This window comes from Pelophylax lessonae (assembly GCF_965119305.1).
Source record: "Pelophylax lessonae genome assembly, chromosome: 6".
NCBI lineage: Eukaryota > Metazoa > Chordata > Amphibia > Anura > Ranidae > Pelophylax > Pelophylax lessonae.
The window spans coordinates 169,276,685-169,292,421 of record NC_138773.1 but is presented as its reverse complement, the minus strand read 5'-3'; the positions used below and the strand labels follow the sequence as shown (position 1 = coordinate 169,292,421).

Genomic DNA, 15,737 nt, shown 5'->3' with positions numbered 1-15,737 from the left:
TACCGCTTCTCAATACTGATGATATATGTGCTAACATTCTAAACGAGGGAGTCAATATAGTTGCCAAAAGAGCTGTCACCTTGGGCAACGTCTTATCACCCAGCCTTTATCTTTCCAAAAAACCTAAACAATCCTCTACTTGGCTATACTGTAGAGGCAACTACAAATGTGGCATGACCGATTGTGTCACTTGCCCCCATATCCTCCATGGAAACACCTTTAAGTCTTCGGTAAGTGAAAGGGCTTTTCATTTAGAAAAGTTTTTTAACTGTAATTCAGAATATGTCATATATCTTATAACCTGCAAGGCCTGTTTGATACAATATGTAGGTAGAACCACTCGCAGACTCAAGGATAGGTTCAGGGAACATCTAAGTGACATTAGACTATCTAAATCAACCAATGTGGCACGCCACTTTAATCACAACCATGGAGGCGACTTGTCCCTAGTACAGGTTCAGGTCATAGAGCGCATTACTAAACCAATTAGAGGCGGGGATATTTTCCGCATATTATGTAAAAAGGAGGTCTCTTGGATTTTTAGGCTTCAAACACGCATTCCACAGGGATTAAATTTTGAGTGGGACGTCACTCATTTTTATGAGTGAGTCTCCCTCTCCCCTTTTCTTCTTTATACATATATATCTATTTTCGGCTTTTTTGATTTCTTGATTTTTTGAATTTTTTGATTTTTTTTGGTTTTTTATTTTTATTTATACTTTATATTTTATGGTTTTCAGCCATGAACCCCGTGGTTATTCATGGCTACATGTCAGGAGTCATTTGCTTCTGTTTTTTGATCGCCATCCGGTATGGTTTGTAGGATTCTGCCACGTAGCTCCATATGGCTTCGAGAGTTCCCTTTTTCTCTTTTTTTCTTTTTTTCTTTTTTCTTTTTATCCTACTCCCTTTTTTCTCTTAATAATATGGTCTGTTTTTAGGCTCTTAAGTCCCATGTCAAGTCATGATCACTTCCCTGTTTCGAGGCTCTGTTTGAGGCTCGTTCCGAGCTTCTCCGAGCCCCCCCTTTTTTTGATATATTCTATGCACCAGTCACTTTATTTCTATTGTCATATTTTGTTGCCATTAATTTGCATCCATTTAAGGCCAACAAGCTGTCTAATTGTCAATTATGGTTACTAGCTACAATGTTTATATTTATCCAATGACTTTTTGACTAACAAAGTCACCATTGGAAGAGGGGGTCTTCCTTTTCTCTGACACCATGCCGCCATGTCGCATACATTTCTCCATTCCAGTTCATACCCTATTATATTCTCCATATATGGTGATTTTCTATGCTAAATTCATATTTACTGGCTTTTCACCATATTTATATGTCCCATTATATTCACGGATACACTCAAACAAATGGAATATGCTTTCATGAAATGACTTTTATGAAATGGTTTTTCTATATCTTGTATGCATGTATTTCTGTTTTCGAGTATATTCTTTGAATTATGTATTTGGTCGATCAATTAATTGCATATTTAATTAGTGAATTTATACATGGCGATTTTGGTGTCAGTCTAGATACATCTGTAAAAATTGGGAACCTATAAACTTTTTTTGGTGCTTATCCCCTGGTGGCGTGACAATTTATGTTTTATATTCTTTATATGAGTCGTCCCCATTGATATGTTAATTCATATTTTTATTACATTTCATCACTTACGCACACCATTTGTATTTTAACTTTAGTTTCATCCCGTGTTTTGTGTTCTCTTTACACATTGATTAATGTTCATTGATTATGCTACACACTTGACGGATTGTAACTTCTCACCATATCACATTCATCATTATATCCCTTTTCACTTCATCATCCTTCCTTACACATTTTTGGAAGAAAAATAATTACTTTCTTATTTTTTCACTATTGTCATTATATCCTATATTTATGAATTCATGAGTTCATTTACCTCCATATTTTTCACTATCACCATCCATTTTTATTTACATTGATTTACGTGTTTTCAACTATTGTCAATACTGTGGTTCCCTTTTTTTCACGAGTCTCATTTACTTTTTTTCACATTTTTTCGTATTTTTATTTTTATTTTTTCCCTTTTTTTAGGATTAATATCAGTAAAAATATCTGGTATGTTATTCCAATAATCTATCTTTTTTACATACGATTTTTCACATAGCCACCATCCACATTTGAAGGATTTTCTCCACACACTGAACGACCATTTTTTACATATACTTTGTTTTTCATTTATTATGTCCACGCCACCGGGGTTTGAAACATTTAAAAGCATTTGATGATGAAGAAAAAAAAGTTTTTCATTTATTCATACATGATTCATTTATTTGTTGGTTCCCGATTTTTCAGCCATTTTTCAGCCATTGTTTTATATCCTTATATATATATTTCTTTGTATCAGTCATACATATGGTTTTATATTGTTCGTATGTATACCTCCATTCCCCCACAGGGTGAAGGAGTTTTGTATCTAATTGTCTTTCACTGTGGGACTGTGGACTTGCTGAACCTACATCTGTTTTCCATCAATCAATCAATTCAAGGTGCAAGTAATTACATTCTTCGGTCACCTCCTTCTTTTTTGGTTTACCTACAAATGTACGTCGGCTTCCACAGCTCCACAGTGTATGGTTATGAGTAAGCGATCTAATTCATGAAACGCGTTAACCCGGCACGTCTGTTATGTGCATTGTACTGTCTGTCTGCTGTACCGAAGAAGAATAAAGGAGTTTTGATTGTTTTCATCTTACTTTTTCTGAGTAAAATCCAAACTCGCCACTGGGTGGCGTGTCAATCATACGACCTGTTCACTTATCCATAAATACTGTATGGATTGAGGGGATCCTTCCTCTGTTCCCGGGGGAAGCAGCGAGCCGGTGGTCTTGCTCTAAACCCTCCGACAGAGAAAAGGCCCCATGGTGAATAGACAGTATATGCAGAGGTGGAAAGTACGATGTGCACTCACTCGTTTGGATGATCAGGATCAGATAGCGTATTCGCGCCGGGATGCTTCCGCGTTCCACGGCCGATAACCGGAAGTGACGTTGTGACGTATGAGACTCCGCCCAAGTACTTATATTTATTTTACTAGCAGGATGATCCTATGACGATCCCAAAAGTAAAAGATTTGTGCGTAGATCTTTTTTTAAGGCAATCACATTTTGCTGTGTTGCTGGTATTCTTGGAACATCCTAAATGTTGTATAGACTAGAAAGAGATTTCGTTTTTTTGTTATTCAGAGTATCTAGATCCAAAACTTTATTTTTTTTTAAATCTAGATTCAGAACCTTCATTTGAAAAGTCCAAGATTTCAAAATTTTGGGTTTTGGCCAGAACATGAATGAAGGGGAAATCGTTTAATCGGTCGTTTTTGTTTCCTCACTTTTCCTGTCACCTTCTGCTTTTTGTCTTTTCCCCAATGGTACACAGGTGGTAAAAAAACAGGGGAGTTTAACCATTCCCGTTCTATCGTTTTGGCTTATAATCTACTCCATCGTATGTATGTATGTATGTGTGTGTGTATATGTATGTATGTGTGTGTATGTGTGTGTGTGTATATATATATATATATATATATATATATATATATATATATAATATATCATTTTTTTTATTGGGTCTTCCATAGGATATAAACATTTACAATAAAATGTGTTGCTGTGTACTTTGTGAAAATTCCCATTGCTTTTCTTCTATTCAGAATGTGCAAAAGTATTTTACAAGGCTGGTGCTCAGCTTGTTTTATGTGGACGTAGTGAAGAAAGACTTAAGGACCTAATAAATGAACTCAGTCGAATGCCAAAAGGTACCCTGCAGGTAAGGGTGTCTTTTTTCTTTTTTTTTTTTTTTTTTTTTTTTTATTAAGTGATAATTTTTTGTTTTTTATTATTTTAAGTAACAAGGAAAGCTACTGTGTATATACTTCAGATTTTTCTTTCCTGGACCAGAAACGATAAGACTCAGTTCACACTACAGCGATCCGACTTAGTGGGCAACCTGTGAAGTCGCATGCACCGCGACTTCGGCACGACTTGCACAGACTTCATAAAATGAATGTCTATGCAAGTCGCTCCAGGTCGCCCTGAAGTAGTACAGGACCCTTTTTCTAAGTCGAAGCAACTTGTGTTGCTCCTATTAGAACCGTTCCTGTACTACACTATGGGACGCGACGGTGCGTGACTTGTCAGGCTGACCAAGTCGCCTGACAAGTCGGACTAGTGTGAATGGAGACTTAAGCCTCGTACACACGCACCGATTGTTGGCCGTGAATTTTCGGCCAACGTCCGATCGGCCGATTGTCGACTTGTTAGTATGATGCTTCCGACAACCGACTGCGACTTTTCGGCCGAACAAAATCTGGTGTGCATGCTATAAAAATTTTGTTGGCCATCACCAGAACGGCCGATTGTTCTTCAGTCAGTACAGATTTCGGCAGACAAAAATGTGATCAAGACTGGGCATGCTCAGAGAAGAAAAAACACACGAAAAGTAAACCAGAACATGACATCACTTCGGCAGTTGGTTGTTGTTGGCCGACAAAATTCGTGTGCAGTCTAGAGCACATTTCAACCAACACAACAACACTGGACAAAAGACGTCCGATCGGTCGGCCAACAATCGGTGCGTGTGTACGAGGCTTTAGACAACTGTTAATTCTTGCTGATGCTCAAAGTTCAGATCCTGATTCAAACTGCTACTCTTCCATTTGGCTATTTTAATGATCACGCAGCAGTGGAGTAACTGAGATTGAATAGTTATATTTGCTCTCCCTTTTTAATAAGCCTCCAGTATCTTGTATTATGTAAAGGAGCCTTCAAGCAGAGCTCATCTAAATATTATAATATAAATATTATATTGCAGTTTACCTGTTCTTAAATGTGTTGGCTGCATGAAATCCCTCTTGTGCTAATAATATTTTCAGCAAGAAAAAACTAAATACCTGTTGATCCTTCCTTGTCCCTTCCTGTGGAGTCTTCATATGTAATTTTAAAGTGGTTGTAAAGGCAGAAGGTGTTTTTTTTTGTTTATCTTGATGCATTATATTCATTAAGATAAAAAGCCTTCTGTGTGCAGCAGCCCCCCTGAGCCCCATCTAGATCGAGCGATGTTACACGAGAGACTTGGCTGTACAGCACTCCCCTCCTCATTGGCTGGGACAGAAGCTCGGTGCCATTGGCTCCCACTGCTGTTAATCAAAGTCAATGAGTCAATCAGGAGAGAGAGGGGGCGGGCCCGAATGGTAGCTACATGTCTGAATGGACACACGGAGCTGCAGCTCGGCTCGGGTGCCCCCATAGCAAGCTGCTTGCTGTAGGGGGCACTCGATAGGAAGGAGGGGCCAGGAGCAGGAACAGGGGACCTGAGGAGGAGGATCTGGGCTGCTCTGTGCAAAACCACTGAGTATAAAATGTTTGTTATTTTTAACGGGAAAAAAAAAAAACAAGACTTCAGTATCACTTTAACAAACATGGCTCTCCCTGTTTTATGCATTACAAATTTTACATGGTTTATGAAAACTGATGCATCCATAAGGTGTGCATGGTAACCAAACAGCATCTTTCTTTAATTTTGAGCCTAGGTTCACACTGAAAACTGCTTTTAAAATCCACAGGAATCGCACTGCATTCCTGTGCCAATCACAAGGTATTCTGTACAATGCAATTTGAGCCTATTCATTTTTGATGTCTCCAATAGCTCTGCTTTAAAAAGTTGCAGGCACATTTTTTTTTTTGTGCTGCACTGGAATCGGATTACATGTTTGTTTATAACCATGCAGTGCATTTGCAGCTTGCTTTTGGGGTGTTGTTAATTGACACCTGTAGCAGATCACAGAACAGTGCAATTGCGGTGTAGAAATCTCCACATTTGCCACACAGCATCAGTGTGAACCAGGGCTCAACGCTTACCTGAACAAGCTGAAGATAGAAGCTAAATGGTTGCCGCGCACAGCTTCTTCAGATTCTGGCTGCGCCAGCTTTAGTAGAAGCTCCCATTGTGTACAAAACATGCATTTATTGAAATATTTACAAGCCAAACCTATTGATATGCTTATTTAAAACACTAAAATCTATTTTTTTTTTTTTTTTACATGCTTCTTGCAAAGTAAACTAGGAAACCTTACAAAAATGCAACAAAAATGACTAAAACCATTAATGGTGTCTCTAATTATCTAAAAATATAAGCAAACCTAAGGGAAACATTTCTGCATAAATAGTATATACAGGTGCATCTCCTAAACATAGAATATCATCAAAAAGTTAATTTCTTTCAGTAATTCAATTCAAAAAGTTAAACACCTATATTTTATATAGATGCATTACACACAGAGTGATATTTTTCAAGCATTTCTTTCTTTAAATTTTGATGTTTATGGCTAGTGAAAACCCAAAATTCTGTATCTCAGAAAATTAGAATATTACAAAAGACCAGTAAAAAAAAAAAAAAAAAAAAAAAAAAAAAGGATTTTTAATACAGAAATGTTGGCTTACTGAAAAGTATGTCCATGGACAGTATAGAAACTCACTCATTACTTGATTGGGGCTCCTTTTGCATGAATTACTACATCAATGCTGTGTGGCATGGAGACGATCAGCCTGTGGCACTGCTGAGGTGTTATGGAAGCCCAGGTTGCTTTGATGGCAGCCTTCAGCTTGTCTGCATTGTTGGGTCTGTTGTCTCCCATCTTGCTCTTCACAATACCCCACAGCTTCTCTATGGGGTTTAGGTCAGATGACTTTGCTGCTCAATAAAACACGGTGATACCATGATCATGGTATTGATCATCAGGTATTGATATTTGTGGCAGTGTGGGCAGGTGCCAAGTCCTGCTGGAAATTTAATCTGCATCTCCGTAAAGCTGGTCAGCAGAGGGAAGTATAAAGTACTCTAGAATGTCATGTCATGGTAACGAGCAGGGCCCTCTGATTCCTACTGTATTAACCACTTGCCTTCTGTGCACTTAAACACCCTTCCCATCCAGGCCAATTTTCAGCTTTCAGTGCTGTCACACTTTGACTGACAATTGCGCGGTCATGCTACACTGTACCCATTTTGAAATTTTTATCATTTTTTTCACACAAATAGAGCTTTCTTTTGGTGGTATTTAATCATCTCTGGGTTTTCTATTTTTTACAAAAAAAAAAGAATAAAGACAGAAAATTTTGAAAATAAATTTTTCTCCTTCACTGATGTGCGCTGATGAGGCGGCACTGATGAGGTGGCACTTATGGGCACTGATGAGGTGGCACTTATGGGCACTGATGAGGAGGTACTAATATGCCGCAATGATGAGCACTGATAGGCGGCATTGATAGGTGGCACTGAGAGGTGGCACTGCTGGGCACTGAGAGGTGGCACTGACGGGCGGCACTGATGGGCACTGACGGGCGGCACTGATGGGCACTGAGAGGCGGCACTGATGGGCACTGGTGGATGGCACTGATGGACACTGATGGGTGGCACTGATGAGCACTGACGGGTGGCACTGATGGGCGGCACTGATGAGCACTGATGGGCAGCACCATCAGTGCCCACACTCAGTGCCCATAGTGCTGCCAGTCAGTGCTTATCAGTGCCTAGATGAGCAGGCACTGATGGGCACTGACTGGCAGCACTATGGGCACTGATTGTGGGCATTGATGGGGGACACTGATGGCAGGCACTGTGGGCACTGATGGGGGGGCACTGTGTATGTTTTTTTACCTTTTAGTAATCAGGGCACTGGTGATCAGTGCCCTTTAAAAACGGCCTCCTGAAAATTCGAGTCCGCGCTGCAGCCGTATATAGGCTGTAGCGCGGATGGGAAGCAGTTAAAGTTGTATTTGTACAGTCTACCCTCAATTTGTAAAGCGCTGCGTAAACTGTTGGCGCTATATAAATCCTGTATAAAAATATTAACAATATTTCTGAGATACTGAATTTTGGGTTTTCACTAGCTGTAAGCCATACTCGTCAAGATTAAAAGAGATGCTTGAAATCTATTACTGTGTGTAACTCATCTATATAAAATGAGTTTGACTTTTTGAATTGAATTGCTGAAATAAACGTTTTAATGATTTAATTTTATGGTATGCACCTGTACATACACTACTTTGAAAATGTTAGGAAGGTGTGGTAAATTAAAGAATGCATTAGGAAATAGAAGTGTTAATAGTTTTTGTTTTTCACAAAATGGAAAGTAAGTGAACAAAAGAGAAATACCAAATCAAATTCATATTTGGTGTAACCACCCTTTGCCTAAAACGGCTTCAACTCTTCTAGGTACTTGCACGCAGTTTTTGAAGTAATTTAACAGCTAGATTGTCCCAGACATCTTGGAGATCTTCTGTGGATTTAGGTTGCCTCAAATCCTTCTGCCTCTTCATGTAGACCCAGACAGACTCAATGTTAAGATCAGGGCTCTGTGGGGGCCAAACTATCACTTCCAGGACTCCTTGTTCCTCTTTACATTGAACTTAGTTCTTAATGACATTGGTTATATGTTTGGGGTCATTGCCCTGCTGCAGAATACATTTGGGGCCAATCACCAGCCTTCCTGATGGTATGATAAATAAGTATCTGTCTGTATTTCTCAGCATTGAGGACACCATTGATCCTAACCAAATCTCCAACTTCATTTGCGGAAGTGCAACCCAAAGCTTGCAAGGAACCTCCCATGATGCTTCACAATTGCCAGCATACCGTGCTGTCCAGCCCTTCAGTGAACTAACTGCCTCCTGCTGCAGCCACATAATTCAGATTTTGACTCCCCAGTGCAGAGTATCTTCTGCCATTTTTCTGCATCCCAGTTCCTATATTTTCTTACATAGCTGAGTCACTTAGCCTTGTTTCCATGTCAGAGATGTGGATTGTTGGATGCAATCGTTTCATGAAGACCACTTCTGGCCAGACATTTCCAGACAGTAGATGGATGCACCTGGGTCCCACTGTTTTCTGCCAGTTCTGTGCCGACAGGGGAAGTAAGCCTGATAGGTCTTTGATCTGCTGCATTAAAGTTCAGTTTTTGGGAAAAAATAATAAATGCACATTTTTTTTAACAGGTAAAAAAAACGTGAAATTATTAATTTTATTTTTTGGAGCCTGTAAAGCATTTCTCATGCGATCAGCAGATCGCTGGTGCCATGCAGGTCTCCTGCAGGTCTGCCGGTGTATCTGCTTCCCCATGCGGCCAAGCAGATACAAGACAGAAGCATGATTTTTTTTATTTTTTGCACAGAGCAGCCCAGATCCTCCTCTTCTCATCCATAGCTTGCTATGGGGACAGCCCAGCCAAGACACAGCTCCCTGTGTCTATTCAGACATGGAGCCGCAGCCCAGCCTCACCCCCTTTTTCTCCTCATTGACTGACTGACTGACAGCAGTGGGAGCCAATGAGGAGAGGAGTCCCATGCAGCCGAGATACTTCCAACATCGCTGGCTCTAGATGGGGCTCAAATAGAGGTGCTGAGGGGGCTGCTGCACACACAAGGCTTTTTATTTTCATGCATAAAATGCATGAATATGAAAAACATTCTGCCTTTACAACCACTTTAATGCAAGGCAATCATTAAGGTAAAAATGTTTAGGCTTTAAAACCACTTAAATTTATGTATCTGGTTTGCAGATGTATTTCCTAATTACTGAGCAGCTGGCATTTGCAGAATAAGAGGCAAGCAATGACAGCCTACATGTTACTCAAAAGGTTCTGGTCTAGCTTGGATCAATGTATTTATGCATATGCCATTCCTGTGCAACCTGGAAATCACTGTAGTGGTCTTCACTACTACAGTGATCACCTCTGCCTTCCAGTCCTGCTCTGAGTGGCTGCCCTACTACATAGTGAACATGGGGATAAATGCAGCTCAAAATCCATTTAAGCACTGTCAAGTGCACTTCAAATGCATGTAAACATGCAGTTAAATGCGCAGTTTCTTGTGTGCATGGGCCCTTACTGAGCTCAGTTAGGGCCTGTGTCAACAGGCTCTTGTTTATCTCAGAACTACTTCTCTCTCTATAAAAGTATAAAGAAATTCAATAGCAGGTTGAGCATAAAAAAGGTCAAATGCAGGTTTGAAGGAGGTAGGTAGATTTTAGGTTAAATGCACCTGCCCATTAACTCTGAGTGATTTCAGTGTCTCAAACTGATGTGAAATGAAAGATGAATGCATCTGAAAGTGAGCTGCATATGCCAATCAAGCCCAAAGCCTGTCAACACAGACCCCCCACACACACTTTTTTAAAAAAATGGCTCTGTCAAGTTTGTCTGAAAAATGACCGCTTAAGGGGAAATAGCTGTGTCCTGTAAATCCTTTGTCATGGGTAGACCCTGTAATAATACATTCCTCAAAAGAATAAAAGGAACACTTTTTAATCAGAGTATAGCATAAAGTCAATTCATGTCCTGGGATATTGTTCTGGTCAGTTAAGTAGCAGAGGGGGTTGTTAATCAGTTTAGCTGCTTTGGTGTTAATGAAAGTAATAACGGGTGCACTAGATGGGCAACAATGAGACGACTGGCAAAACAGGAATTGTTTTACAGGTGGAGGCCACTGACATTTTTTCCCTACTCATTTTTCCCTACTCATTTTTTCGGACTGTTTTTCACTAGTTTTGCATTTGACTAGGGTCAGTGTCACTACTGGTAGCATGAGGCAATACCTGGACCCTATAGAGGTTGCACAGGCAGTCCAACTCCTCCAGGATGGTACATAAATATGTGCCATTGCCAGAAGGTTTGCAGTCTCTCCCAGCACAGACTCAAGAGCATGGAGATACCAGGAGGCAGGCAGGTACTCTAGGAGAGCTGGACAAGGCCGTAGAAGGTCCTTAACCCATCAGCAGGATGATATCTGCTCCTTTGTGCAAGGAGAAACAGGATTGGCACTGCCAGAGCCCTACAAAATGACCTCCACCAGGCCACTGGTGTGAATGTTTCTGACCAATAAGGAACAGACTTCATGAGTGGGCCCTGTGCTCACTGCCTAGCACTGTGGAGGTTGATTAGCATTTGCCATTGAACACCAGAATTGGCAGGTCCACCACTGGCACCCTGTGCTTTTCTCAGATGAGTGCAGGTTCACCATGTGCACATGTGACATATGTGAAAGGGTCTGGAGAAGCTGTGGAGAGCGTTCTGCTGCCTGTAACATCATTCAGCATGACCAGTTGGGTGGTGGGTCAGTGATGGTCTGGGAAGGCATATCCATGGAGGGACGCACAGACCTCTACAGGCTAGACAGTGGAACCCTAACTGTGATTAGGTATTGGAATGAAATTCCTGGACCCATTGTCAGACCCTACGCTGGTCCAGTGGGTGCTGGGTTCCTCCTGGTGCACGACAATGCCCGGCCTTATGTGGCGAGAGCATGCAGCCAGTTCCTGGAGGATAAAGGAATTGATACCTTTGAATGGCCCCCATGTTCCCCTGACCTAAATTCAATAGCACACCTCTGGGACATTAGGTTTCGGTCCATCCGATGCCGCCAGGTTGCACCTTAATCTGTTAAAAAGCTCAGCGATGCCCTGGTCCAGATCTGGGAGGAAATACCCCAGGACACCATTCATCATCTCATAAGGAGCTTTCCCCTGACATTGTCATGCATGCATACAAGCACGTGGGGGCCATACAAACTACCATTTTGAGTAGCTGCAATGAAATTTTAGCAAAATGGACTAGCCTGCTGCATCAATTTTTCACTTTGATTTTCAGCGTGTCTTTGAATTCACCCCTTTGTAGGCTGATAATTTTCATTTCAGTCAATCAATTGATGTGGCATCCTTTCCTTTCTGTGTCAGCGCTGCTGTTAGTGACCAAAATATATGAAATAAATTAGCAGTCCTCTAAATTAATATATATTAGAACTGTGCAAATGTATGTATCCGCACTACCACTGATAACCAAAATAAAGATATGCTGTAAAAGTGCAAAATTGTGCAAATATATATTCATATACCAATCAATACCAGTATTCTATACAAAATAAATGTCCGTCCTTCACACATAGCACTTTTCAAGGCACACACACCTTAATTGTTAGCAGCAGCTGTTCACAATATTAAATCTATTAAAATTTGTAAGGATAATCAATTACTCCTGAGCGCGAGGAATTTTCTTTTTGCATCCTTTCCTTCCTAACACATTACCCAGTCCATATCAGTATAGATATCCAGCATGATATTTTTCCACCTTGATGACCTGATGTGTTTTTATAGTGTTCCTTTTAATTTTTTTGAGCAGTGTAGTATTAGTAAAACAAATATTTTAAATCAACAGTAAAAATATGGATTTAGGCCCCTTTCACACTTGTGCGACTTGTCCTGCGGCTTGGGACTGCAAAGTCGCATGACACGTTGTACCCCATGATTTCCAATGAGTATCATTCATATCTGTGCGACTTCAAAGCAGTCCCTGCACTACTTTGGTCCAACTTTTATGCAACTTGAGGTCAGTAGACCTCAAGATTACACAGGCGTTGCTTTAAGTCGCGTCAAAGTCACATGAGTTTCAGGTGGTACAAGTGGGAAAGTATAAACCAGAAAAAAAAAATTATCCTAAACATTTATTGCTTTTTTTTTTTTAAATTACTCAGATTTTTGTAAAAAGCTCTGTCTGTACATATATCCCTTGCCTGGAACTGGTAGGTCTGTTTTGCGAAAACACTCTAATGGCTGTAATTTTGTTCTATTTGCACCATAGATCTATAAACCACATATGGTAATATTTGACCTCTCAGATGTAGAGGCTGTAACCAGCGCAGCCACTGAGATTCTTCAGCTTGCGGGAAAGGTGGACATCTTAATTAATAATGCAGGAATTAGTTATCGCGGCACCATTCGGAACACAAAGATTAGTGTGGACAGGATGATCATGGATACAAACTATTTTGGACCAGTGGCTTTAACTAAAGGTGAGTAAAGTAGATTTGAACACCTTAAAATTATTTATTTACACTTTTTTAAAAAAAAAAATATGCACTGTTACTATACTAATGACACTGGCAGGAAAGGGGTTAACACCAGGGGCGATCAAAGGGTTAAATGTGTGCCTAAGGGGGTGCTTTCTAACGGTGTGCGGGATGGGCTCGCTGGATGAACAGAGAGACCTGTGTTCCTAAATAGGATCACTCACAGAACAACAATCTGCTGTGTTTACATTGGCAGACCACTGTCCTGTCTCCACTGGGAGCGATCGCGGATGCCTGGCGGACATTGCGGCCGCCAGACCCGCTGATTGGTTCCCCCTCTAGCCAATCGGTGCGTGCATGCACCGACACGAACTGCTGCACGAAGCGATGTACATGTATGATGTTTCGCATAACAGAGCCGACTTGCCACAGTAAAACTACAGCGGTTTGTCGGCAAGTGCTTAAAGGCTACATTTTTTCCTTTTTAAAATAAAAAAAATATGTTAATTCTTGCCTGCTCTGTGCAACGATATTGCACAGAGTGGTTTCTTACCTCCTCTTTGGCAGTCCCCCGCTGGCACTGGCTTCTGAGTCACTCCCCATCAAGCTAAGGGAGTGCTAGCAAGGGTGCGCTCCCGAGCCGGAGAGGCTGAGCCAGCCGCAGATTAGGAATCTGGGCAGATTCCTATCATTATTGTCGGGATCCCTGCTAAGCCTGGATAAGCTGTGTGATGTTAGCTGACAGTGAGCTTTAGCCTGCTGTTGCTGAATCTGGATCACAGGAGTGCAGAACTAAGTGGACTTCTGTGAGCCAGAGAAGTATGGCCAAAATAGTTTGTGTCTCCTTTAAAAGAGGAATTCCACTCAAAAATGAAAACTGTTTTATATGTAGAATTTTAGCATGTTTTATGTATATATTTTCTCTTTTGTTCATTGACGGACACAGCTCTTCATCTTCATGACTGTAGGGTTATTCTGCCCCCTACAGGAGTAGGACACTAGGCAGAGAAAAGCTTGAGCAGGCCTTTGGGGCAGTCCCTTGAGGTATACTCCCACTTCCTGCTATAGCGATTAGTTTTTTTTTTTTTTTTTCTGCCTAGTCAGGTGTAAGGACCTAGTTCCTTGCTTAGATCTCTCATCCTAGCAATTTTTTTTTTCTGTTTAAATGGAATTTTTTCCTCTTTTTATTATTTTGTTCCTGTGAGTATCTATGATCAACTGCCGGACTTGGTGACGAACTGGATAATCTAGATCCTTAGAGTCCCCCCAGCACAGACTGCAGCTTCGCACTAGCCGTAGCCACACTGGATAGGGGCTGGCCTGCGAGTTAAAATGTTTTGTGAGGGTGCATACAAACTGGCTTTGGACTGAGTCCCAGCTTTTCCTCTAGCATCCACATTACGATGGAGCGGTGTCCTGTCCGGAGCGGTGCCCACCCTGTTCTTGGTGTAGTAAGTAGCTGTCCCCCCCTCTACCCCTGGCAGGTTTTGGGGTGACCCCCTTCCCAGTTTACACCCCCCCAGCTTAGTGGTCTATTGCAGCCTGTGCCCTCCATCTGCTCGTACAACCCCCCCCCCCCCCCCCGGGCGGACATACCTTCTTTAGGGGAAATAGGGTGCTGTAATGGGGGTGGGGAGCACGCCGCTGTCGACCAATCGCTTGTCGAGGGGAATCAGCCTGGTGGGGGCGCCTACCAAGCCCCCTCCCTGTTGGGATTGTTTTTTTCCTGCCCTGGGAGCCATGTGGCGCCCTGCACTGCACAGGCCCCTCTTTTGTTTTTTCATCTGACACTAGTTACAAAACTGGATACCTATAGCAGGAAGTGGGAGTATACCCCTAGGGACTGCCCTATAGGCGTACTCAAGCTTTTCTCTGCCTAGTGTCCTACTCCTGTAGGGGGCAGCATAACCCTAAGGTCGTAAAGATGAAGACCTGTTTATCCTGCTCAATCAACCACCTAATCTTCAGTTCCAGTATCAGGCTAACTACGCTGTATAGCTGCAAGTGAATGAGATTTTCTGCTTGTGTTGTCCTCCCCGCACCTAAATAGTATTCAGGATGATGCATGCATGTAGGACACTTCCTCCTAAGCACAAGTGTCTTCATAGGAAAGAAGGTGTAAACCTCTGCAGAACAGCTCCTCTTCTCCTAATTGCCCTGGGTAAACTTGACACGATGGTTATACTTGACAACGGGAATCTAACTATTACGTTTTAAGCTCCTAAATTGTATTCCCAACCACCAGGTGTACCACCATTGCCTGCACTAAGCATGAATTGTGGTTATGTGACAGTGTAGGAAAAAAAAGTACAGATGTAGTTATTTTCATTTTGACATTTGAAACCTGCAGAACATTTTTGAAAGGGACATTGGGATTTAACAAATACTTTACCCCTGGGCCTGATAACTCAGTTTACATGGTAGTGTAATTCAAACCCTTCTATCTTATCCCCAACCCCAATAGTGAGTGTGGCTTGGAAACACTGCGATTTATAACTAAATCTTCCTTGACCTTTTATATGTACCTTCATTCTGGCAGGCCTGCCTGGCACAAGCCACAGTGAGTAGAGGAACTGACTTAAATAATTCAGTCAAAATTGAGACTAAATAGGGCAGTCTTGTGTTGCATATCATGTGTAAAATCTTTCTGCTGCTTTCAAATTACATAGGCTCTTTTCTGCCTGAACATAAAGAAAGCATAGCACAAGTACTGTAGGCACAGGTAAGCTTTAAATGATTATGAGAAAAATAAAATAACAAGTTCTCATAGAAATAGCCTAAAAAATGTGTTCTGAGCAAAAGATTGGTCACTAAATTGCATTTTCTTTACCATATAAGCTGGGAGCCTGGGATTTAAGACCCAA

General features: G+C 41.3%; 1 protein-coding gene and 1 long non-coding RNA gene across 3 annotated transcripts in view; one reads left to right on the top strand and one right to left on the bottom strand.

Moving 5' to 3' along the window:
* LOC309558193 overlaps positions 1 to 15,737 on the bottom strand; it is a 1,089,490-nt gene that overhangs the window by 756,897 nt on the left and 316,856 nt on the right. The window lies entirely within an intron of this gene.
* DHRS7B (dehydrogenase/reductase 7B) overlaps positions 1 to 15,737 on the top strand; it is a 93,423-nt gene that overhangs the window by 32,333 nt on the left and 45,353 nt on the right. For both annotated transcript variants that reach the window (XM_082261205.1, XM_082261206.1), the window contains exons 3-4: positions 3,693 to 3,808; positions 12,666 to 12,876. In XM_082261205.1, the coding sequence (XP_082117331.1) occupies positions 3,693 to 3,808; positions 12,666 to 12,876 (327 nt within the window). The remainder of the gene's footprint in view (positions 1 to 3,692; positions 3,809 to 12,665; positions 12,877 to 15,737) is intronic.